The sequence below is a fragment of the Aotus nancymaae genome, unplaced genomic scaffold, assembly GCF_030222135.1.
Source record: "Aotus nancymaae isolate 86718 unplaced genomic scaffold, 86718_ANA_hifiasm-v0.15.2.pri h1tg000028l, whole genome shotgun sequence".
NCBI classification, from domain to species: Eukaryota; Metazoa; Chordata; class Mammalia; order Primates; family Aotidae; genus Aotus; species Aotus nancymaae.
In genome coordinates this window covers 39547108-39572322 of record NW_026988441.1, presented here as the reverse complement: position 1 = coordinate 39572322, position 25215 = coordinate 39547108, and the positions used below count along the sequence as shown (strand labels likewise).

At 54.5% G+C, this 25215-nt stretch overlaps 2 protein-coding genes and 1 non-coding gene across 6 annotated transcripts in view; all 3 read right to left on the bottom strand.

The window, feature by feature from the left end:
* Positions 1-1639: 1639 nt before the first annotated feature.
* MYDGF (myeloid derived growth factor) lies at positions 1640-17794 on the bottom strand. The gene is made up of 6 exons (XM_012436298.3): positions 17613-17794; positions 14507-14557; positions 10622-10683; positions 5614-5695; positions 4865-4937; positions 1640-2167 (listed from the first exon to the last, which is right to left on the bottom strand). Exons 1-6 carry the CDS (start codon positions 17784-17786, stop codon positions 2088-2090), a joined length of 522 nt encoding a protein of 173 aa, XP_012291721.1. The 5' UTR covers positions 17787-17794; the 3' UTR covers positions 1640-2087.
* A 2427-nt stretch (positions 17795-20221) lies between these two features.
* LOC135276836 (5S ribosomal RNA) lies at positions 20222-20340 on the bottom strand. Its single transcript, XR_010344394.1, has one exon. It is a non-coding gene; the product is annotated as a 5S ribosomal RNA (ribosomal RNA).
* Positions 20341-23634: 3294 nt separating this feature from the next.
* DPP9 (dipeptidyl peptidase 9) overlaps positions 23635-25215 on the bottom strand; it is a 51638-nt gene continuing 50057 nt past the window's right edge. For all 4 annotated transcript variants that reach the window (XR_010344379.1, XM_012436335.3, XM_064382053.1 and 1 more), the window contains one exon: positions 23635-24983. Coding sequence is in view for 3 of the 4 variants with exons in the window: in XM_012436335.3 (XP_012291758.2) it covers positions 24891-24983 (93 nt within the window). In the remaining variant the exon portion in view is untranslated. The remainder of the gene's footprint in view (positions 24984-25215) is intronic.

Here is a 25215-nt window from a genome sequence, read left to right as displayed (position 1 = left end):
GTAATCCCAGCTACTGGGAGGCTGAGGCACGAGAATCGCATGAACCTGGGAGGCGGATGTTGCAATGAGCTGAGATCGCGCCACTGCATTCCAGCCCTGGTGACAGTGTGAGACTCTGTCCCCAAAAAAAAAACACTACAGCCAGACACCTGTACTCCCAGCTACTTGTGAGGCTGAGGCAGGAAAATTGCTTCAATGCGGGAGGTGGAGGTTGCAATGAGCCAAGATCGCGCCATTGCACTCCAGTCTGGGCGACAGAGCAAGACTCCGTCTCAAAAAAGAAAAAGAAAAAAAAAGCACACACATGCACACATGGGGTCAGAGGGGAAGCTCCTGCATGTCCCAAGAGGCCCTGACGGGTGCTGGCACACCAGGCCACCCGGGGAAGCATCCTTATGACAGCCAGGGATCTGGAAGCTTCGGGGATTCCCAGCTGACTGGGAAAGAGGCCCCGCTCCTTGGCCAGGATCTGGGTGGTGGGCAGTTTCCCATGGCCTTTTCTGCAGAGGATGCCCTGTGGAGCCTCAGAGTCGAGAGCTGGAAAGGCTCCCGGCCCTGGAGGCGTCCCCGGACTTCAGAACCCTTGGTCTAGGGGCCCTTCCTGCCGACGTGCTTGGCTGTCAAGCCTTTCCTCGCATGGTGGCATAGAGTGTGTAATGGAAAGTCAAGGCTGACTGGTTTTTTTTTTTTTTTTTTTTTCATTTATTTGAGACAGGATGTTGCTCTGTGGCCCAGGCTGGACTGCAGAGGCTTGATCTCGGCTCACTGCTGCCCTGGACTCCTGGGTTCAAGCGATTCTCCTGCCTCAGGCTCCGGAGTAGCTGGGATTACAGGTGAGCACCATCATGCCTAGCCAATTTTAAAATTTTTAATTTTTTTTATAGAGATTGGGTCTTGCTATGTTGCCCAAGCTGGTCTTGAACTCCTAGTGTGAAGCGATTCTCCCGGCTTAGCCTCTCAAAGTGCTGGGATTTAGAGGGGTAAACCACCTGTTTTTGTTTTTTAAAGTCATTGTGCTGCAACCCAGCTTCAAAAAACGAAGGGAGGATGGCCACAGTGGCTCACGCCTAATCCCAGCACTTTGGGAGGCCGAGGCAGGTAGATCGCTTGAGCCCAGGAGTTCGAAGCCAGCCTGAGCAACATGGCAAAACCCCGTCTCTATCCAAAAAAGATACAGATATCAGCTGGGTGTGGAGGCGCATGCCTGTAGTCCTGGCTACTTGGGAGGCTGAGGTGAGAGGATCACCTGAGCCCAGGAGGTGGAGGCTGCCGTGAGCTGACTGCACCACCGCACTCCAGCCTGGGTGGCAGGGCAAGACCCTGTCTCAAAAGAAAAACTAAGGGAAACCAAAGCCCAGGCTCCGGAGAGCAGGTTGGCCTTGGACACCGTCCTGCGGTGGGGCCTCTGGCAGCCGCGGGGAACTGAGTGTGAATTCACAGCATGTGGGGGGCACAGGGACAGCAAGTGCCAAGGGGAAAGGGGGCAAGTTCACAGACAGCCGCCTTGGGATCCAGCGCTTTGATGCCTGCAGGAAAGTCCCACCGAGACACCGCCACCCACCCACCTATGGTGGGGCAGCGTCAGCCACGTCTGAGCCCCCAACCTGCAACGGCCAGCCAGGAGGCCCAGGCTCTCGGGTTGCTTTTTAACGGTCTTATTTATTTAAATATGAAAAAACATTTTCTCTCTTCCCAGTTCATCTGAAAGGAGGTCCCCTGGGCAAACACAGGAAGGCAGTCCTGCTGGCTCACGGAGGGCGCTCGGCTGGGGTGGAGGGAGCATGGCTGCTTTCCCCAGCTTGACCCCTGTGTTCCCACCCTCTTTGTTCCCCTGATCCTGAGTCCAGAAGAGCTCAGCAGAAGTAGGGACGGGGAAGCTGTCGGGACCCAGCAGGGCCCTGGGCTCGCTGTTCTCTGCCCCAGGGCTTCAGCCGCCGTTCACACCCCTCTGGACAAGACAACGTCAGCCCAGGCAGAAAACTTAGAATCCCTCCTAGAAAACCAGTGATGTGCCGGCCCTTTCAGTGCCCCAGGCCCCTTCAGCTTCAGTGGAGATGAGAAAGCGCCACCCGCAACAGGGCTGCTGGTCACAGCTCAGTGTGCGATGCCTTGGCCACGATCACCAGCTTGGACAGCTCAGCCTTGAATGCCCCTGGCCTGTGAGCCACTGCAAGAAAGAAACACAGGGTTGGGCCCTCAATATTGAAAACTCTCAGAAGTCCTGAGGATTTGGAGCAGGGCCCACAGCGGGGCAGAGCAGGGAAGCGGAGCAGTCTCCAAAGCAGACTCCCATGAGAAAAGGCCCTGGGCACTGAAAGTCTTACAGGTGACAGACAGAAAAATCAGTGGCATGGAGTGTGAGGTCAGTGGGGCTAACGTAGATGGCAGGCAGCAGGAAGCCACAGAAAGACCTGAGGTAGGAAGAACCCTGGTCATCTGTGCCATGTTGTCAAGAAGGGATGGGAGGAGGATGGGAGGAGGTACAAGAAGCAGCCCAGGAAGGAGAGGATCCAGGCCTGAACAGCATGCAAGGTGGGTGAGGCTGCAAGAGCTCCTGCTCACTGGGTGAACCTGTCTGAGGCCCACATGACACTTTTCCAGCAGGGTCAGAACTCTGGCTTCCACTGCTACACCCACTGCTGCGGCCCGACCTGCTCCGCCCACTCCCTCACCTCCCACTCCCTCACCTCCCACTCCCTCACCTCCCACTCCCACCCCAGCTCGGCATTCCTCTTTCTGCTCGGCACTGGCCCCAAGCAGCTGAATGTGGCTTGAGGACCCTGGTGCTTCTCAGGCAACCAAAGGAGGGCCCTGATGTTTCCCAGTGACCCCTGCAGGCTCCCCTCAGCATACCACAATCCCAACCTCAACACCCTGATGGTTTCTACTTTGTTTTAAATTATTTATTGTTTTTTATTTATTTATTTTTTTCAGACAAGAGTCTTTCTCTACCGCACAGGCTGGAGTGCAGGGGTGCAGTCTTGGCTCACTGCAACCTGTACTTCCCAAGTTCAAGCGATTCTCCTGCTTCAGCCTCCTGAGTAGCTGGGATTACAAGCATGTGCAAACATACCTGGCTAATTTTGGTTTTTTTTTTTTTTTTTTTGAGACGGGAGTTTCACTCTTGTTACCCAGGCTGGAGTGCAATGGCGCGATCTCGGCTCACCACAACCTCCGCCTCCTGGGTTCAGGCAATTCTCCTGCCTCAGCCTCCTGAGCAGCTGGGATTACAGGCACACGCCACCATGCCCAGCTAATTTTTTGTATTTTTAGTAGAGACGGGGTTTCACCATGTTGACCAGGATGGTCTCGATCTCTTGACCTCGTGATCCACCCGCCTCGGCCTCCCAAAGTGCTGGGATTACAGGCGTGAGCCACCGCGCCCGGCCAGGTAATTTTGGTTTTTTTTTTTTTTTTTTTTTTTTTTTTTTGAGACGGAGTTTCGCTCTCGTTACCCAGGCTGGAGTGCAATGGCGCGATCTCGGCTCACCGCAACCTCCACCTCCGGGGTTCAGGCAATTCTCCTGCCTCAGCCTCCTGAGTAGCTGGGATTACAGGCACACGCCACCATGCCCAGCTAATTTTTTGTATTAGTAGAGACGGGGTTTCACCATGTTGACCAGGATGGTCTCGATCTCTTGACCTAGTGATCCACCCGCCTCGGCCTCCCAAAGTGCTGGGATTACAGGCTTGAGCCACCGCGCCCGGCCTAATTTTGGTATTTTTAATAGAGATGTGGTTTCACCATGTTGGGCAGGCTGGTCTGGAACTCCTGACCTCAGGTGATCGCTCGCCTCAGCCTCCCAAAGTGCTGGGATTATAGGTGTGAACCACTGCATCCAACCCTGTTTATTGTTTTTGAGACAGTCTCACTCTGATGCCCAGGCTGGAGTGCAGTGGTATGATTATAGCTCAATGCAGCCTCGACCTCCTGGGCTCAAGCAATCCTCTCCCCTCAGCCTCCTGAGTAGCTGGGACCACAGCTGTGCACCACCACGCCCGACTGAGTTTGTTTTGTTGTTTTGCTTTTCGATATCAATCTTATTCTGTCTCCCAGGCTGGAGCATAATGGCACCATCTCAGCTCACTGCAACCTCTGCCTCCTGGGTTCCAGCAATTCTCCTGCCTCAAACTCCCGAGTAGCTGGGACTACAGGTGTGCACCATCACACCTGGCTAATATTTTTGTATTTTTAGTAGACGTGGGGTTTGTCGACTAAATCTAGCGGCTCCCTGGATACCCTACCCGCCCATGCACACAGAACCCCAGCCACAGAAGTGGCCCCCCTGCTGCCCCTCCAACAGCATCACACTCTCTTCACACGGCCAGGGCGCTCTTCACACCAGAGATGACAACATCTTAGCAGATGCCACGTTTGCCAGGCTAGTCTCGAACTCCCGACCTCAAGTGATCCGCCCGCCTTGGCTCCCCAACGTGCTGGGATTATAGGCATGAACCACCACACCCAGCCTAATTTTTGCAGACAGGGCCTCACTGTGTTGCCCAGGCTGGTCTTGACCTCCTTAGCGCAAATGATCCTCCCACCATGGCCTCCTGAGCAGCTGGGACAACAGGCACGAGCCAGGACGCCCGGCTGAGATAAAGTTCTAGTGCACACAGCCACACCCACTCGTCTACACACTGTCTACAGCACCTTCGTGCCACACGGCGTAGCTCAGACAGAACCCACAGTGCTACAAAGCTGAAGATACTGACGAGGTGGCCTTTACAAAACCAGTATGTGGATGCCTGGTCTACAGTCTCCAGGACCCCTCTGGCTGGCCTCCCTCTCCACACCGCCCCCCGACTGCCCGTGCTTGGAAGCGGGTGTCGCCACCCCTCCCCCATCCCCATCTTTCCGTACCTGATGTTTTGGTCACTTCAAATTCCTCATTTTTCAGGGGGACGTCGCTTTCCCTTTCAAACGCTGCTGCAGACTGAAAGGGGAGGAGCGGAACTTTAGCAGGGCCCTAGCAATGCTCATCACCATTAGGAAAAAGATGCAGTTTGCTTTCCAGACAAGCAGAGACTAAACCTGTGCACTTTTACTCAAGAGGCAGAGGAGACTTTTTTTTTTTTTTGAGCCAGGACCTCACTCTACTGTCCAGGCTGCAGTGCAGTGGTACAATCACAGCTCACTGCAGCTTCGAAGTCCTGGACTCAAGCGACCCTCCTGCCTTGGCCTTCCAAGTAGCTGGGACTATGGGTGCATGCCACCATGCCTGGTTTTTTTTTTTTTACTTTGATAGATATAGGGTCTCGCTATGTTGCCTAGCCTTGTATTGAATTTCTGGTCTCGAGCAATCCTCCTGCCTCGGTCTCCCAAAGTGCTGGAATTACAAGTGTGAGCCACCGCACCCAGCCTGGAGAAGGCTTTTCTGGCATATACAAGAGAAGCCAGCAGAGGCAGGTTACCGAACCCCCATGCCCTGGCGTCTCCTGGCCTGGGGGGGTCTGTGTGCCAGGTTCCTCCAAGTTACATACCCTCCCTCTGCAGGATTGGCTGTCCCCTCTCCTCCCTGTCCCCATGGAGCCCTCTCGTGGCAGGACATCTCACAGCTGCCCCATGCACAGAAGCCACCCTCAGAGCCTGCCCCGCCCCAGGATACTCACATAGGCCATGGCGTACTCGATCTGAGCGCCCCGCACCTCCGCCTTGAATTGTGTGAAGAACAGGTAGGACTTCCCCTGGGGCCTGCAGAGGAAGGAGGGCGAGGGCATCAGGCCAGGGCTGCTGGGTCTGGGTCTGGGTGCCCTGCAAGTAGCCCCAGCAGGGACCCGGGCTGGGGTCAGCAGGTCTCACGCCGGCTTCTCAGCATGGACGCTGCTCCTGCCCACTGCTGACTCTGGGAAGGACGGACGGGACCCTCTTTCCTTTGTGCCAGAATGTTTCTTTTCATTTTTATGGAGACAGAGTCTCACTCTGTTGCCCAGGCTGGATTGCAATGGCACCATCTCAGCTCATGGCAGTCTCTGCCTTCTGGGTTAAGTGATTCTACTGCCTCAGCCTCCCGAGTAGCTGGGATTACAAGTGTCTGCCACCATGCCTGGCTAATTTTTGTATTTTTAGTAGAGATGTGGTTTCACTATTTTGCCTAGGCTGGTCTCTAACCCCTAACCTCAAGTGATACGCCTGCCTCGGCCTCCCAAAGTGCTGGGATTACAGGCGTGAGCCACTGTGCTCAGCCCCTTTGTGCTAGAATGTTCTTCCAGCTCATTCACGGACGTGCCTCTCTCCCCTGTGGGCAGGGAGCTGCTCAGGGACAGGACCCCATGTCCATTCACTGCACGTGGCTTCTCAGGTGCTGACAGCAATCCAGGTACTGTGGTGGAGGCGGGGGCTGGGCAATGAGAGGCCAGTAAAGGCTTCCCAGAGGGCAGGAAGTACACGAGTTAACTAGGAAAGGGGAGGAGCATCTGCCCAGGTCTCCAGGAGGCTGCTAATGGGGGCTTCTATGGAACTGGAGTGATGGAAGGTGCCAGAAGGTGACAACAGGGGATGATGGCATCTCTGGTGTGAAGAGCGCCTCTGGCCATGTGAAGAGAGTGTGATGGGGGTGGAGGGACAGCAGAGGGGCCACTTCTGTGGCTGGGGTTCTGTGTGCACGGGTGGGGTGGGGGATCCAGGGAGCCCCTAGGTTGCCCTTTAAGCCCTAGCAACTGCCAACAGGCCAGGTCAGGGAGGGCCAGTCACTGTCTGAGACGGGGAGGCCTGGGGTGGCAGGTCTCCGGGCTGAGCATGTCCTTGGGGAGTTTCTCGGGGTTTGGACAGGAGGGTTCAGGCTCAGGGTGAGCCCAGCCCCCATCTCAACTGCTCTGGGCCTGTGCCCACCCAGATGCCCTCTGGGGAGCTGGCACTCAGGGGTCCATGCTGGGCGGGGGCCTGCAGACATGATGGCGACCGTGGGCCTCCCCATGACTATAGGGCGGCCGGGGCTCAGAGGGTCCCAGGCCTCTGCAGGGTCTCTCTGGGCTGATGGGGCCTGTCTCCTCTCAATGACCCTGCCGATGCCTCTTGGGGCCTCAGGCTGCCTGTGACACAGCCAGTTCCATGGAGCCGGTGAAAATCTCCCCGGAAATGACTGAGTAAACATCTGCTGTTTGTGAAGCGCCCCGAAGGGGACAGCGGGCCAACGCCCATATGTGGCATCAAATCACACCCTGTCCTTTAATTAAACATTGCCACTCCCTGGTCTCCGTCACCCATTTGTCAACGTGCCTTCGTCACGTTTGGAACTACAGCCTGGAGTTCTCCCTCCAAAATGTCTGCACAAAATAAATGCTCAAGAAACACCCACTGTTTGGGCTGAGATATTCTGGACCAAGGATCAGGGAAGAAGGGACAAGATTCCTGAAGCCTTCTGACCCCTCCCCCCGACTGGGGGCCTGACAGCTTCCTTCCCATCACGTCCACTCCCAGATCAAGCCGGGATCGAGGCAGTGGGGTTATGAGAAAGAGACAAGTGGAGCTGGGGACCCATAAACCATGAGCCTGACTGAGGATGGCGGCAGGGGCAGAACCAGGCGGTGTAGGGAGACTTGGGGAGGGGCTGTGGACCCAGAGGCACGTGTGTTGGCCAGGTGGAAGAGAGTGTAATCTGATTCCCAGATGTCTGCACTCCGAGACGGCTATGAGCCACCAGGCGGGTCCTTCAGAAAGAACATGCTGGTAAAGACCTGCCTGAGGGGACACAGGAGGACACGCTGGGGCCCCTACTGGCGGGACACACTCCCTGGGAGATGGCATCATCCAAACCTCCAGAGCCACGACCCCACAGCCTCCCATACCTGTTACCCACCCGGCTCGTCCCAGTCCGCCTCTTCCCCAGCCCGAACTGCACCTGCCCCACCAGTTCTACCAAGACTCGGCCCAGTACCTCCCTCCTCCTCCCACCCCAGCTGGCTGATTCTACAGCTTCCAATCTGTGTCCTCGCCATCTTCATTCTACACCGCCTCCATGTATACCCTGCCCCCGACCCTCCTCCTTCTACACAGCCTCCCATCTACACCCTCCCTCCCTCCCCCTCCTCCTTCTACACAGCCTCCCATCTATACCCTCCTTCTACACAGCCTCCCATCTACACCCTCCTCCTTCTACACAGCCTCCCATCTACACCCTCCTCCTTCTACACAGCCTCCCATCTACACCCTCCTCCTCTACACAGCCTCCCATCTACACCCCCCTCCTCTACACAGCCTCCCATCTACACCCTCCTCCTTCTACACAGCCTCCCATCTACACCCTCCTCCTCTACACAGCCTCCCATCTACACCCTCCTCCTCCTACACAGCCTCCCATCTACACCCTCCTCCTTCTACACAGCCTCCCATCTACACCCTCCTCCTTCTACACAGCCTCCCATCTACACCCTCCTCCTCTACACAGCCTCCCATCTACACCCTCCTCCTCTACACAGCCTCCCATCTACACCCTCCTCCTTCTACACAGCCTCCCATCTACACCCTCCTCCTTCTACACAGCCTCCCATCTACACCCTCCTCCTTCTACACAGCCTCCCATCTACACCCTCCTCCTTCTACACAGCCTCCCATCTATACCCTCCTCCTTCTACACAGCCTCCCATCTACACCCTCCTCCTTCTACACAGCCTCCCATCTACACCCTCCTCCTTCTATACAGCCTCCCATCTACACCCTCCTCCTTCTACACAGCCTCCCATCTACACCCTCCTCCTCTACACAGCCTCCCATCTACACCCTCCTCCTTCTACACAGCCTCCCATCTACACCCTCCCTCCCTCCCCCTCCTCCTTCTACACAGCCTCCCATCTACACCCTCCTCCTTCTACACAGCCTCCCATCTACACCCTCCTCCTCTACACAGCCTCCCATCTACACCCTCCTCCTTCTACACAGCCTCCCATCTACACCCTCCCTCCCTCCCCCTCCTCCTTCTACACAGCCTCCCATCTACACCCTCCTCCTCTACACAGCCTCCCATCTACACCCTCCTCCTTCTACACAGCCTCCCATCTACACCCTCCTCCTTCTACACAGCCTCCCATCTACATCCTCCTCCTTCTACACAGCCTCCCATCTACACCCTCCTCCTTCTACACAGCCTCCCATCTACACCCTCCTCCTCTACACAGCCTCCCTTCTACACCCTCTCCTTCTACACAGCCTCCCATCTACACCCTCCTCCTTCTACACAGCCTCCCATCTACACCCTCCTCCTTCTACACAGCCTCCCATCTACACCCTCCTCCTCTACACAGCCTCGCATCTACACCCTCCTCCTTCTACACAGCCTCCCATCTACACCCTCCTCCTCTACACAGCCTCCCATCTACACCCTCCTCCTTCTACACAGCCTCCCATCTACACCCTCCTCCTCTACACAGCCTCCCATCTACACCCTCCTTCCCTCCCCCTCCTCCTTCTACAGAGCCTCCAATCTGTGCCCACTCCATCCTCATTCTACGCAGCCTACAATCTGTGCCCTCCCCATCTTTCCTGGTCAGTGCCTGGAGGGGCTCCCTGCCTCAGCCTGCCTCCTTCAGCCAGAGGGATCTGAGCTCTGCAGGTTCCTGCAGGGAGCCCTCTGGAATAGGACTCAGCCAGGAAGAGAAACGAGGCTGACACAGACCTCAAGGAGGATTAGCTTTGAGGACGTCATGATCGGTGAGAGAAGCCAGACACCAAAGGCCACACAGGGCTTGATCCCATTTCTATGAAATGTCCAGGACAGGCCCATCCACAGAGACAGGAAGAGGATGCGTGGCTGCCAGGCCCCGGCGAAGTGGGGTGACTCTGATGGGGGCAGAGTTTCTTTTCAGCGGATGAAAATGTTCTGGACGCAGACAGAGGTCCGGGCACACCCCTGGGAAGGTACTACATGCCGCTGAAGTGTAAGCTTACAATGCTGCATTTTATGGAATTTTATCTCAATTTTTAAACATTGCCAAAAAGGGCCAGGCAAGGTGGCTGACCCCTATAATCCCAGCACTCTGGGAGGCCAGGGCAGGCGGATCACTTGAGGCCAGGAGATTGAGACCAGCCTGGCCAACATGGTGATACCCCATCTCTATTAAAAATACAAAAATTAGCCAGGTGTGGTGGCACGCGCCTGTAATCCCAACTACTTGGGAGATTAAGGCAGGAGAACTGGTTGAACCCAAGAGGCAGAGGTTGCAATGAGCCAAAATTGCACCACTGCACTCCAGCCTAGGCGACAGAGCAAGACTCCATCTCAAAAAAAAAAAAAATTGCCAAAAAGCCCTTTGGTGACTTTGTGTCATGCTTAAGGGAGGGTGGAGTCTTCCGGGGCCTTCCCAGGCCCTGCCCCATATTCCACGTCTGAGCTGCTTCTCCCTCCCTGGGACGTTGCCCCGCACAAGCCCCCCCAGTCTCCCCGAGCCTCAGCGTCAACACACTTCCTTGAGGAGCACTCCCACCCCAGCGACGCCGCCGCCCCATGTGGAAGCCCCCACCTCCACATGCACGAGTCCCCGCTGGCCTGTATTCCCCTCTAGGGGTGCAGCCACCATCTGTCTGTCTGTCCTCTTCCCCTCTCCTTCCCTGCCTTCTGAAGCTGCTCCTGAGGCCACAGGGCAGGCCCACAGCAGCTGGAAATGCCATCCCCACCCCGAGTCTCACCTCCAGATGGTGCAGGTGAAGTGCTGGTGGTCTTCGCTGGTCCCTAGACTCATCTGCCATTGCTGGGGAGAGAAGACGGTGCGGGTCAGCCGGGACACATGGGCACTCCTGGAGAGTTCCAGCTATGCCTCCAGTTCCACAGTCAGGGCAGCTCTTCCGTGCCTCCCAATTCAGGGGCTGGCCAATCAATCCCCCGCCCTGCCCTCCGGGTGGCCTGAGGTTTGCTGTCCATCTGTGATCAGGGAGCCTGCCTGAGCCACGTCCTTCCAGTAAAAGTGGTGCCTCTAGTGCAAATCACCCTAATTTTTTTTGAAATGGTGTCTCTCGGTGGCCCAGGCTGGAGTGCAGTGGCGTGATCTCAGCTCACTACAACCTCCACCTCCTGGGCTCAAGCGATGCTCCCACCTCAGCCTCACTAGGAGCTGGGACCAGACGTATGGTCCCCACCACACACCCAGCTGGTTTTTCTGTTTTGTGGAGTCGCTGTCTTGCTATATTGCCCAGGCTGGTCTCGACCTCCTAGCCTCAAGCAATCCTCCCACCCCGGCCTCCCAAAGTGCTCGGATTACAGACATAAGCCACCACGCCAGGCCTGAGAACAACTCTTAAACATGTGAAAAGACGTCCAATATCATGTATGAAAACAACAGACAAGCAAGCTGGACTGCAGTAAGACGCCCTTTTCTCACAAGTCCGAAGGGCGAAAGCCCGCAGTCTGCTCCCGCACCACGTGCGTGTGGAAGCCAAGGCTCTCCATGGCATCGGTGGAGCCGCAACAGCTACAAGCAAAATGGAGAATGCAGGCCGGGCAGGGTAGCTCACGCCTGTCATCCCCGCACTTGGCGAGGCCGAGATGGGATGATCGCTTGAACCCAGGAGTTCAAGACCAGCCAGGGCAACACTCCAAGATCCCCGTCTCTAAAACAACTGGCATCTTGCAGGATGTTACCACTGGGGAAACTGGTTAAAGAGCACGTGGATCTCTCTCTGGATTTCTTTCTTTTCTTTTTTTTTTTTTTTTCTGTATTTTTAGTACAGATGGGGTCTCACCATATTGGCCAGGCTGGTCTCAAACTCCCAACCTCGTGATCCACCCACCTTGGCCTCCTAAAGTGCTAGGATTACAGGCGTGAGCCACCGCACTCGGCCCTCTCTGTAGGATTTCTTACAACTGAATATAAATCTACCATAATCTCAAAACATACAGTTTTACATTTTGTTTTTTCTGGAGACAGGGTCTCGCTCCATCACCCAGGCTGGAGTGCAGTGGCACGATCTCGGCTCAATGCAACCTCTGCCTCACAAGTTCAGGCGATTCTTCTGCCTCAGCCTCCCAAGTACCTAGGATTACAGGCGCCCGCCACCATGCCCTGCTAATTTTTGTATTTTCAGTAGAGATGGGGCTTCACTATGTTGGCCAGGCTGGTGTCAATCTCCCAACCTAAGGTCATCTACCCGCCTCAGCCTCCCAAAGTGCTGGGATTACAGGCTTGAGCCACCGCACCCGGCTATGGTCCATTTTCTTAAAAGTAAAGCTGGTCCAGGCACGGTGGCTCACACCTGCAATCCCAGCACTTTGGGAGGCTGAAGTGGGCGGATCAAAAGATTAAGAGATCAAGACCATCCTGACCAACACAGTGAAACCCCATCTCTACTAAAAATACAAAAATTAGCTGGGCGTGGTGGTACGCTCCTGTATTCCCAGCTACGCAGGAGGCTGAGGCATGAGAATTGCTTAAACCTGGGAGGTGGAGGTTGCAGTGAGCTGAGATCGCGCCACTGCATTCCAGCCTGGCGACAGAGTGAGACTCTGTCTCAAAAAAGAAAAAGAAAATGGACCTTCACAACCAGGCTGGCCAACATGGTGAAACCCTGTCTCTATTAAAAAAAAAAAAAAAAAAAGGCTGGGCCCAGTGGCTCACGCCTGTAACCCCAGCACTTTGGGAGGCCAAGGCAGCAGATCACAAAGTCAGGAGACTGACACCATCCTGGGCAACATGGTGAAACCCTGTCTCTATTAAAAACGCAAAAAAATTAGCTGGGCGTGGTGGTGCACGCCTGTAGTCCTAGCTACTCGGGCGGCTGAGGCAGGAGAACTGCTTGAACCCAGGAGGCGGAGACTGCAATGAGCCAAGATCACACCACGGCACTACAGCCTGGGCGACAGTGGAGTCTCCGTCTCAGACAAAAAAAAAAAAAAAAAAAAAAAGAGGCCGGGCGCGGTGGCTCACGCCTGTAATCCCAACACTTTGGGAGGCCGAGGCGGGTGGATAACGAGGTCAAGAGATCGAGACCATCCTGGTCAACATGGTGAAACACCGTCTCTACTAAAAATACAAAAAATTAGCTGGGCATGGTGGCGCGTGCCTGTAATCCCAGCTACTCAGGAGGCTGAGGCAGGAGAATTGCCTGAACCCAGGAGGCGGAGGTTGCGGTGAGCCGAGATCACGCCATTGCACTCCAGCCTGGGTAACGAGTGAAACTCTGTCTCAAAAAAAAAAAAAAAAAAAAAGACCCAGGAATCCCACTTCTGGGTGGTTTTCCCACAGATGTAAACGCACTTGTACAATGAACTCCAGCCAAGGTCATTCCCGGACTGGACTGGAAGTAACCCTGAATCCATTAGCATGGGGTTGTCCAGTCAACTCCACATGTCCACGCAATTGAAGCACATTACACAGGATAATACAGAACAATCTCTAGGAAGTCGGGCTGGTGGTTCACGCCTGTAATCCCAGCACCCTGGGAGGCTGAGGTGGGCCTATCATTTGAGGCCAGGAGTCCAAGGTCAGCCTGGTCAACATGGCGAAATCCCATCTCAAGGTGTTCACCGGGCCAGGCTCTCAATGGGAGCTGGAGGTCCTCTTCCAAGCTCTTGTGGCTGCGACAGCTTTCATTTCCTCTCGGTTGGAGGACTGAAGTCCTCATTTCCTTGCTGCCGGCCAGAGGCTGTTCTCAGCTCCTAGAGGCCGCCTGCACTCCCTGCCCTGTGGTGCCCTCAAGGCCAGCAGTGGAGTGTCATGTGCTTCAAATCACTTTTTTTTTTTTGAAACAGAGATCCTCCCATCTCAGTCTCCCAAATAGCTAGAACCAAAGGTGCACACCACCATGCCCCCAGCTAATCTATTTATTTTCTGTAGAGATGGGCATGAGCCACTATGCCTTGCCAGTGACCTCTCTCTCTTTCTCTTTATTTACTGAGACGGAGTCTCGCTTGTCGGCCAGGCTGGAGTGCAGTGGCACAATCTTGGCTCACTGCAACCTCCACCTCCTGAGTTCAAGTGATTCTCCTGCCTCAGCCTCCCGAGTAGCTGGGACTACAGGCATGTGCCACCACGCCCGGCTAATTTTTGTATTTTTAGTAAAGATGGGATTTCGCCATGTTAGCCAGGCTGGTCTTGAACTTCTAACTTCAGGTGATCCGCCTGCCTTGGCCTCGCAAAGTGCTGGGATTAGAGGCATGAGCCATGATGCCTGGCCTGTGATACCTTGAGTTTGGTTTTATGAAGCACACAGCTGAGCTGACCCAGGCTTCCGACCTTCAAAGCTATGAGATAATACATGGGTGCTGTTTTAAGCCCCTCAGCTGTGATAACTTGTTACACTGCGCATAAAATAGAACACTGCAATAGATGCTTATGGGGATGGCAGGCTCCCATCTCCCATCCCTCCTTTTGTCCAGATATTTGCCTGCTCTGTGGAATAATGACAGCACAATCAGTGATCACTGTCTAATGCCAATACTCTCCCTTTTCATTGGCTCAGGAAGAATCATTCAATGAGGGTAAGGTGATGTATGTGAGATCCAACCCTGCTGTCTGCTGCAAAACAGCTCCGTACAACAGACGCTGTCACAGAAGCTAGAAGGGACTTTGCACAACTCACCTCATTGGTCCCTCCTTGAGAGGCGTAAGTGAACGTACACGTATATTTGTCCTAGAGAATGGAAGGAAAAAAAGAGGTTTGGTAGAAGGTAATTTTTATTTTTCCCCCCAAGATGGAGTCTTATTCTATCAACCAGAGCTGAAGTGCAACGGTGCAATCTTGGCTCACTGCAACCTCTGCCTTCTGGGTTCAAGCAATTCTCCTGCTTCAGCCATCCAAGTAGCTGGGATTACAGGCACGCATCACCATGCTCAGCTAATTTTTTAATTTTTAACACAGACAAGGTTTCACCATGTTGACCAGGCTGGTCTTGAACTCCCAACCTCATGATCTGCCTGCCTGCGTTGGCCTCCCAGAGTGCTGGGATTACAGGCATGAACCACCATGCCCAGCCGGTAGAAGGTAATTTTTATTTTGTTTAAGAGACAGGGTCTCGCTGTCACCCAAGCTGGAGTGCAGAATCGAAATCACAGCTCACTGCATCCTCAACCCCCAGGTTTGAGCGATCCTCCTGCCTTAGCCTCTGAAGTAACTGAGACAACAGGTGCGAAACCACCACACCCGGCTAATTTTTACTTTCTTTTTTTTTTTGAGACAGAGTCTTGTTCTGTTGCTCAGGCTGGAGTGCAGTGGCACGATCTCAGTTCACTGCAACCTCTGCCTTCCAGGTTCAAGTGATTCTAATGCCTCAGCCTCCTGAGCAGCTGGGACTACAGGTGTGTGCCACCATGCCCGGCTAATTTTTAGCAGAGACAGTGTCTTGTTATATTGACCAGGCTAGTCTTGAATTCCTGGTCTCACATGATCCACCCACCTGGGCCTCCCAAAGTGCTGGGATTACAGGCATGAGCCACTACGCCTGGCCCTGGCCAATTTTTTTCTTTTTTGGGCGTAGGGGGATGGAGTCTCACTCTGTTGCCCAGGCTGGAGTACAGTGGCGTGATCTTGGCTCACTGCAACCTCCATCTCCCTGGTTCAAGCGATTCTTCTGCCTCAGCCTCCCAAGTAGCTGGGAATACAGATGCCTGCTACCACGCCCGGCTAATTTTTGTATTGTTAGTAGCGATGGAGTTTTGTTGTGTTGGCCAAGCTGGTCTCGAACTCCTGACCTCGTGATCACCCACCTTGGCCTCCCAAAGTGCTGGAATTATAGGCGTGAGCCACTGCGCCTGGCCACTAGCCAATTTTTAAAATTATTTGTAGAGACAAGGTCACCCTACGTTGCCCAGGTGGGTCTTGAAGTCCTGGTCTCAAGTGATAGTCCCACCTTGGCCTCCCAAAGTATTAGGATTACAGACACGAGCCACCACGCCTGGCTAGAAGGGTCTAAGGATCTACAGGGTCTAAGGATGCCAAAAATCAAGACTCCACTTTCAAACATCTGTACTAAAAGTGAAAGAGGCAAAGTGAGATCCCTCTGGCTGATGTCTGTGGGGGTCAGCCCTACAAGGCATCCCAGTGGCTGCAGACCTATAAGTCCGCTGTCTGCCTTCCTTCTGTGGAGCTCCTGGGTCAGGATAAATAACCCACATGGCCTCTGGGGGATGAAGAACAAGAAGCAGGAGCTCACCCTCACTCCAGCACCCATCCCTCTAGGAACACGGGCTTTGAAAGCAGGAACACCAGGCCGGGCACAGTGGCTCACGCCTGTAATCCCAGCACTTTGGGAGGCTGAGGCGGGCACATCACCTGAGGTCAGGAGTTCGAGACCAGCCTGACAAACATGGAGGAACCCCATCTCTAATGAAAATAAAAAAAATTAGCCAGGCGTGGTGGTGCATGCCTGTAATTCCAGCTACTTGGGAGACTGAGGTAGGAGAATCGCTTGAACCTGGGAGGCAGAGGTGTCGGTGAGCAGAGATCTAGCCATTGCACTCCAGCCTGGGCGACAAGAGCCAAACTCTGTCTAAAAAACAAAACAAAACAGAACAGCAGGAACACCTAGGGAAAACCTTTCTGAGCCTCTATTTTCTCTGTTTCTCTTTTTTATCTGAAGCATTTTCTCATCTGTAACTTGGGCCTAACATACAAAGGACTTGGCATCACACCTAGCTATAAGTAAGTAGCCAACAAACCAGCCTGACACGGTGGTTCACGCTGCAATCCCAGCACTTGGGGAGGCTGAAGTGGTCAGGTGGCTTGAGGTCAGGAGTTTGAGACCAGCCTGGCCAACACAACAAAACTCCATCGCTACTAATAATACAAAAATTGGCTAGGCATGGTGGTGCACGCCTATAATCCTAGCTACTTGGGAGACTGAGGCAGGAGAATCACTTGAATTCGGGAGGCAGAGGTTACAGTAAGCCAAGATCATGCCACTGCACTCCAAGCCTGGGTGATAGAATGAGACTTCGTCTCAAAAAAAATTAAATAAATAAAAATTATTAGAGCCTGGCGGCACGGGCCTGTAGTCCCAGCTACTGGGGAGGCTGAGGCAGGAGAGTCGCTTGAACTCAGGAGACGGTGGCTGCAGTGAGACGAGATCGCGCCACTGCACTCCAGTCTAAAAAAAAAAAAAAAGGAAACAGTCAAAAAACAGTATCGATACTGCAGTTACAGGCAGGAAAAGGGAGGCTGAGAAGGGAAGGGACTTTCCCGACCAGCTGAGTAGAGGGCTGGGCTAGCCCCAAGCCTGCTGCTTCCAGGCAAGAAGGGCCCAGCCTCACACCCTAGGTGAGGGGAAATCGCAATGGAAGGAAGACGCACTTCCTCCCTGGTTGGAGCTGCAGCGACAGACTTCCTCCAGGCCCAGGAGGGCAGATACCCCTCAGCCTCCGGCCGCTCACATTACTACCCCCTTCCCACCTCTGCGTCTGGAGGGCAGGGCTGCCTGGACACCCCAGGCAGGTGACAGGTGACCACGCCCCCTCAATGCCGCCGGCGCCGACGAGGCCCCGCTCCCTAGTTCACCCCTGCCCTAGGGATGACGCCGGCCTCAAGGTCCGGCGCCCCCCCCCACTCAGCCTCCGACCCTAACAGAGTCCGCGCCCCTTCCTCACTACCCACTTCCGCAGCACGCCCCCTCCTCAGGACCCGCCCCCAATGCTCCGCGCCCCCTCCCCGTGCCTGCCAGCGCTCAAATACCCTGGACGGCGGTGGCACGTACCCCCGGGCCCACGTTCTGGGAGAAGGAGTGCACGACGCCGCCAGGCCGCACGTCAAACGCTACCGTCGTGGGCTCGGACACCGCCTCCACCGGCCTCAGCGCCACGGCCCCTAGGAGCAGTGCGGCCCAGAACCTCGCGCCGACGCCGTTCCGCCCTCCGCTGGGCGCCGCCATGTTGGACTAGGGTCCTCAGGGCAGGGGCGGGTGGACGGGGCGCGGCGAGGGACACGTGGGGCGTCCGCTGGAGGCCACGTAGGCGTCGGTGGGGGCACGTGATCCGGCGTGCCCCGCCCTCTCCACCGCTCGGGGCCGCCATCTTGGGGCGGGACTTTGCCAAGGGGGCGGGGTCTGCCGAGGAGGCGGCCTCGCCCCAGGGATTCTGAAGAGCTTAGTGATCTTTGGAGGGTCCCTCAGGTGGTCTTGGAGTTAGTTTTGGGGGTCAGGGTCCTTCACCAGCCGTGTGACTTCCTAACAGCTCTTCTAGTTAGGAAATGTACAGGGAATGAGGGAAATCAAAGGTCACCATTAGCCAAACTTCTCAAAATCTTCGCAGCCAAGATGTGTCTGCATTGATGTTCAAAATGAGCTGGGGGGAAAGTAGGATGGGAAACAGGATATTTGCACGGCCTCAAAGCATTCCCCACAGACCGCAAAGAGAAAATTAGTGGGCCTGGTGCGGTGCCTCACACCTATAATCCAGCACTTTAGTAAGCCAATACGGGTGGATCCTTTCAGCGCAGGGGTTCGAGACCAACCTAGGCAATATGGTGAGACCACCCATCTCTTAAATAAATGACTGGGCGCGGTGGCTCACGCCTGTCATCCCAACACTTTGGGATCATGAGGTCAGGATGGAGACCATCTTGGCCAACATGGGGTTTAGTAGAAACCCTGTCTCTACTAAAAATACAAAAATTAGCTGGGCATGGTGGTGGGTGCCTGTAATCCCAGCTACTCGGGAGGCTGAGGCAGGAGAATCGCTTGAACCCAGGAGGCGGAGGTTGCAGTGAGCCAAGATGGCGCCACTTTACTCCAGCCTGCTGACAGAGCAAGACTCCGTCTCAAAAAATTTTTTAAAAGAAATGAAAAAATAGGCCGGGCGCGGTGGCTCAAGCCTGTAATCCCAGCACTTTGGGAGGCCGAGGCGGGTGGATCACGAGGTCAAGAGATCGAGACCATCCTGGTCAACATGGTGAAACCCCGTCTCTACTAAAAATACAAAAAATTAGCTGGGCACGGTGGCGTGTGCCTGTAATCCCAGCTACTCAGGAGGCTGAGGCAGGAGAATTGCCTGAACCCAGGAGGCGGAGGTTGCGGTGAGCCGAGATAGCGCCATTGCACTCCAGCCTGGGTAACAAGAGCGAAACTCCGTCTCAAAAAAAAAAAAAAAAAAAAAAAAAAAAGAAATGGAAAAATAGCAATTTTATAGTGGAGATGTCTTAGGCAAACATGCATGACCTCACAGATGATTAGCTCATCACCAGGTGAACCTAAATTGAGAGACATTCTACAGAATAACCGTCGGGAGTGTTTCAAAGTGTCCTGTGAGACAGAGACTTGAGGCGGCGGCGGCGAGACAACTAAATATGAGCTGGATGCAGGATTGGATCCCGGCCTAGACAAAGGAGGGAGGGAGAAATGGCTACATTCTGTTAAGGCCTGTGTATTTGTGGGGTTTTGTTTTGTTTCGTTTTTGAGACAGTCTCGCTCTGTTGCCCAGGCCGTAGTACAGTGGCACGATCTCAGCCCACTGCAACCTCCACCTCCTGGGTTCAAATGATTCCCCTGCCTCAGCCTCCGGAGTAGCTGGGACTACAGGCATGCACCACCACGCCTAGCTAATTTTTCATTTTTATTAGAGACGGGTTTTCACCATGCTGTCCAGGCTAGTCTGGAGCTCCGGACCTCAAGTGATCTGCCTGCCTCAACCTCCCACAAAGTGCTGGGATTCCAGGTGTTAGCCATCGCACCTGGCCAGTCTGCATATTTGGTTTTTTGTTTGTTTGTTTTTTTAAATAAAGATGGAGTTTCACTGTGATGGCCAGGTTGATCTTGAACTCCTGACCTCAGGTGATCCACCCACCTCGGCCTCCCAAAATGCTGGGATTACAGGCGTGTGCCACTGCGCCCAGCCCCCAGATTTTCAACTAGAGAAGAAAGTCATTCTTTGATTATAAATGGCTAAGATTTCGAGACAATGCCAGTGGCCAGGTCTGGAGGGTCGAGAATTGAGTTGGTGTTTTCAGTCCTTCCCAACTGGCAAAAAACAGAATCAGAGAGAAAACATCATAGGTGACTCCTAAGATGGGTTCGAATGCACACTTTGAGGAAGTAAATCACTCTGCTCCATAGCTACAGAGCGTGGTCAGCCCAGGGAGGGGAGAAGGACTCCAGAGGAGGCCGACTCCTCCGCCGATGACAGAAGTCCAGGCCGGCTGCCGTTCTGCAGTGGCAGCCTGCTGTAAACTGGGATACACACTTGCGTTATGAAACTTCTTGGCCAGGTGTGGTAGATCACACCTGTAATTCCAGCATTTCGGGAGGCCAAGGTGTGTGAATTGGGTGACCTCAGGAGTTTTGGTTTTTTTTTCTTTTTTACATATAAAAAATGCCTACAGCACCCGGTATTCCCAGGCGGTTTCCCACCTAAGTACTAACCAGGCCCGACCCTGCTGAACTTCCAAGATCAGATGAGATCGGGCGTGTTCAGGGTGGTACGGCCGTAGACTTTTCTTTTTTTTTAGACCTCAGGAGTTCTAGACCAGCCTGGGCAACATAGTCAGACCCCGTTTGCATATACACATACATATAATATGTTCTTAAAAAGATAGCTGGGCATGGTGGTGGGTGCCTGTAATCCCAGCTACTTGGGAGGCTGAGGCAGGAGAATCTCTTGAATCTGGGAGGCAGAGGTTGCAGGGAGCTGATGTGTTGCCACTGTACTCCAGCCTGGGTGACAAAGCAAGACAGCGTCTTAATTAATAAATAAATAGGCTTGTCGTGGTGGCTCACGCCTGTAATCCCAGAACATTGGGATGCCGAGGCAGGTGGGTCACAAGGTCAAGAGATCAAGACCATCCTGGCCAACATGGTGAAAACCTGTCTCTACTAAAAATATAAAAAGTTAGCTGGCCATGGTGCTACTTGGGATGCCGAGGCAGGAGAATCACTGGAACCCGGGAGGCGGAGATTGCAGTGAGCCAAGATTACGCCACTGCACTCCAGCCTAGCAACAGAGCGAGACTCAGTCCGTAAATAAGTATCTTCCTCCATGCTGTCTGTTCCGGACCCATTAGACGCTGTCTCCATAAACTGGATGAGCACAGTGCAGCCAGCCCTGGTCCTTGGGTGATTGACGCAGCATGGTTCCACTAATGGAGTCTCCATTACCTCACCACGGTGTTCAACTTCCAGCCTGTCACCAGGAAGGACTGTGTGTGGCTGAGCTCTGCTGCTAACAGGGAGTTTCAGTTGTGAGCTGCTGGGAGCCAGGAGGCTCCTACTGAACCCACACAGGTTGTGTGTATATGTCTGTGTGTGTGTGTCTGTCTGTATATGGGTCTGTGTCTCTGTGTCTGTGTGTGTCTGTGTATGTGTGTCTCTGTGTGTGTGTGTTTCTTTGCAGAAAGCTTTCAGCCTCAAGTTTCTCCCATCCACCACAAATCATCATACTGCAGGGATTAAAATAAAAACACGGCTGGCCCCAGCACTTTGGGAGGCCGTGGTGAGCAGATCACTTTGAGCTCAAGAGCTTAAAAACTGCCTGGGTAACATGGACACCGTCTCTACGAGAAATACAGAAACATTAGCTGGGCCTGATGGCTTGTGCCTATAGTCGCAGCTACTTGGGAGGCTGAGGCCAGAGGATCACTTGAGCCCTGGAAGCAGAGGCTGCAGTGCGCCGAGATCACATTGCACTCCAGCGTGGGTGACAGAGGAGATCCTGTTTCTAAAGGAAAAAAAAAAGCAGATTATTCCACAGCTTCCACTAATCATGGTATGAAATCTGTCAGTCCTAAAGGAAAAGATCTGATCACAGGAATATCAGATTTGTTTTGTTTTGAGACAGGGTCTTGCTGTGTCACCCAGGCTGGAGGGCAGTGGCGTAGCCTCAGCTCCCTACGGTCTTGACCTCCTGGGCTCAAGTGATCCTCGGCCTCCCAAGTAGCTGGGACTGCAGGCATGCACTATACCCAGCTGATTTTTTTGTTGTTACTGATGGGGTTTATGCCATGTTGCTGTGGCTAGTCTTGAACTCCTGAGCTGAAATGATTCGCCCACCTTGGCCTCCCAAAGTGCTGGCATTATAGGTGTGAGCCCCTGGCCTTTTCTTCTCGTGTGTGTGTGTGCGTGCGTGCGCGCGCGCGTTTGAGATAGTGTCTCACTCTGTTGCCCAGGCTGGAGAAACCTCCTCAGCTCACTGCAACCTCCTACTCCTCTGGGGCTGAATCAATCCTCCCCCTGCAGCCTGCTGCCTGTAGCTGGGACTACAGGCATGTACCACCGCGCCTGGCTAATTTTTCAATTTTTAGTAGAGATGGAGTTTCACCACGTTGCCCAGGTTGGTCTCAAACTTCTGGGCTCAAGTGATCTGTTGGCCTCGGCCTTGCAAAGGACTGGGATTACAGGCGTGAGCCACCACAGCCAGCCGTTTTTTTTTTTTTTTGACTCTGGCCTCGAATGCCTTGGTCTCCTGATTTGCTGGGATTACAGGTGGATGCCACTGTGCCTGAGTCCCCTAAATACCCTTCTGTACTGAGATTTTATTATTTTTTATACTTCCTTTTTTTTTTTTTTAAGACCAGGGTCTTACTCTGCCGCTGAGGCTGTAGTGCAGTGGTGTGATCACAGCTCACTGCCGCCTCGACCTCCCCTGCAGCCTCACCTCCTGAGTGGCCAGGACTACAGGCGCACGCTACATCCAGCTAAGGTTTTTTTTGTTGTTGTTTTGTTTTTTTTTGCCACCCCCCAACCCAGTTTTTGTTTTTGTAGAGGCCGGGTTTGGCCATGTTGCCCAGGCTGGTCTCCAGCTCCTGGACTGAAGCAAACCACCCGCCTTGGCATCTAACGGTGCTGAGATTACAGGCGTGAGCCACCATGCCCGGCCTCATTTTTTTTTAAGCCTATTTTTTTTTTTAAAGTGGAAAATTCCAAAGGATGGGGAAAGTTAGAAATAAAGCCCAGGCTGGGCACGGTGGCTCAGACCTGTAATCCCAGCACTTTGGGAGGCCAAGGCAGGAGGATCACCTGAAGTCAGGAGTTCAACACCAGCCTGGCCAACATGGTGAAACCCCGTCTCTACTAAAAATACAAAAAATTAGCTGGGCATGGTGGCGCGTGCCTGTAATCCTAGCTACTCGGGAGGCTGAGGCAGGAGAATTGCTTGAACCCGGGAGGTGGAAGTTGCGGTGAGCCGAGATCGTGCTACTGCACTCCAGCCTGGGCGACAGAGTGAGACTCCGTTGGAAAGGGGAAAGGAATGACAGAGCCCAAATGCCCTGAGCGTGGCCAACAGGATCTCCCTGGGTGTCTTGGCTATTGGGACAGATGTGAGGAGGGTCTCGGCCTGTCGTGGTCCTCAGGGTGTAGAGTCTCAGGTAGAAAAGGAGGCGTGGGCCAGGTGAGGATCCAGCATGGAGGATGCTGCCATTTGGGTTGTGCTGTGGCTCTGGGGAGCCCAGGGGAGAGGGGACAGACCAGGCCACACAAGACAGCCAAGCCCTGTCCCTGGAGACCAGCTGACCTTTCTAGACCAGCGAGGACAGGACTGCCCTCATCAGGCAGCTGGGGCTGTTGTCCTCTTTGAGTCAGTCTGATCGGGGCATGACGACTCTCCTGCGCTGGTGCCCAGGCAGCCCCAGCACCCTGGCAGTCCAGGGAGATGGCAGTGCCCTTCTGCCATGTCTTACCTGTTGCCCCCCGGAAGCCCCCTCCCACTCAGGAGCCCCAGGACTTGGAAGGAACCTCAGGCGGGTGACACGTTTCCATCTGGAATCGTTTAATGTATCTACTTCTTCCACGCATAATTATAAAAGAATAAGAATTGACAAAAATATTTTCTTTCCGTAATATGTAGAGGTGGTTTGTTTCTTTTTTTTTCTTTTTTTTTTTACTTTTTTTTTTGCCCGCCCCTGGCAGAGCTCTTGGCGGGGAGGGAAGGAGAGGGGGAAATATAACCCTGAGGTGGGGACGGTTCAGCTCCCAACCCCGGAACCCCCGGTGTGTACGGGCCAGGCAGACACCTGTGGCCGGGCGGCTGGGCTGGGGAGGGGACAGCCGCCACTGACCAGCAGAGTGCGGAAGCTTGGTGCATTTCAGTGCCTGCCTGAAAGCCTGGGGACGGGAGGGCGGTCCGCAGGTGGTGCACCCCGGGCCCCGGCCGCTCCTGTGGAGCCCGCACAACCCTCTGCTCGGGCTTGGGAAGACACGGAGCTCACCAGGTGCCAGGCTGCAACCCCGCTGCCTGGTGTGGACCCCGAGTCTAGATTTAGGCACCTCTTTCTTTCTTTTTTTTTTTTTGAGACAGTTTTGCTCTTGTTGCCCAGGCTGGAGTGCGGTGGCACGATCTCAGCTCACCACAACCTCGGCCTCCCGGGTTCAAGCGATTTTCCTGCCTCAGCCTCCCGAGTAGCTGGGATTACAGGTGTGCGCCACCACGCCTGGCTTATTTTTTGTATTTTTAGTAGAGATGGGGTTTCTCCATGTTGGTCAGGCTGGTCTCAAACTCCCGACCTCAGGTGATCTGCCCATCTCAGCCTCCCAAAGTGTTGGGATTACAGGCGTGAGCCACCACGCCCAGCCTGTCTTTTAATTATGAAAAACATCCCCCCAAAGAAAACACAAACATGAAGGGGGAGGCTGGCGGCGGGGGACAGGCAATTGCATGCTTGGGTGCTGGGGACCGTGGCTAGCTGGGCCAGGGGACCGAGAGGCCACAGGGAGCCCTGGGCGGAGGGCACCCCGCTCCTGTGTCTCTTCTGGCCTCTCTAGTGACCATCAGCGTGTGATCCCCTCCTCCCAGAAGGCAGGGAGAGGAGGGGCTGACCCGAGGCCACCATCTCTGTCTCGGCAACCAAGAAGCAGCGGCACAAAACCCAGGAGCATTTAAAAAAGGATAAAAGGCGTTGGGGCGGTGAAGGCAGCGGCTCCTCGGGGCTGGCCAGCGTGGGGCAGGATGAGGCGCCTCATTGGGGCCCGTGGGCCACTCAGTCCCTCCCGCCTCGTCCCCGGCGGAGGCTGCGGCCACTTGTGCTGTGATGTGGCTCCCGGCAGGCGGGCTCAGAGGTATTCCTGTAGAAAGTGCAGCAGCGTGACTTCATAGTGCTCGCCCGACTCAGGGCAGCGAATACTGTGTCTCTCGTTGGGGTAGATCTGCAGGGAGACAGGAGGCAGGGCTGGGGGGCATGGCCGGACCACCGCTGTCCAGGCTCCTCCCTCATTCTGGCTCAGGGCATCTGGAAGGCGCAGGTGCTCTGAGGCCCACAGACCTGGGTTTGAATCCCACCCTGGCTGCTGACTTGCAGTGTAACTCTGGGCCCCTCTCAAATATGGGGTGAATCTGGACCTCACAGACTCTTTGGGAAGGTTTGGTAAGACAGTTTAC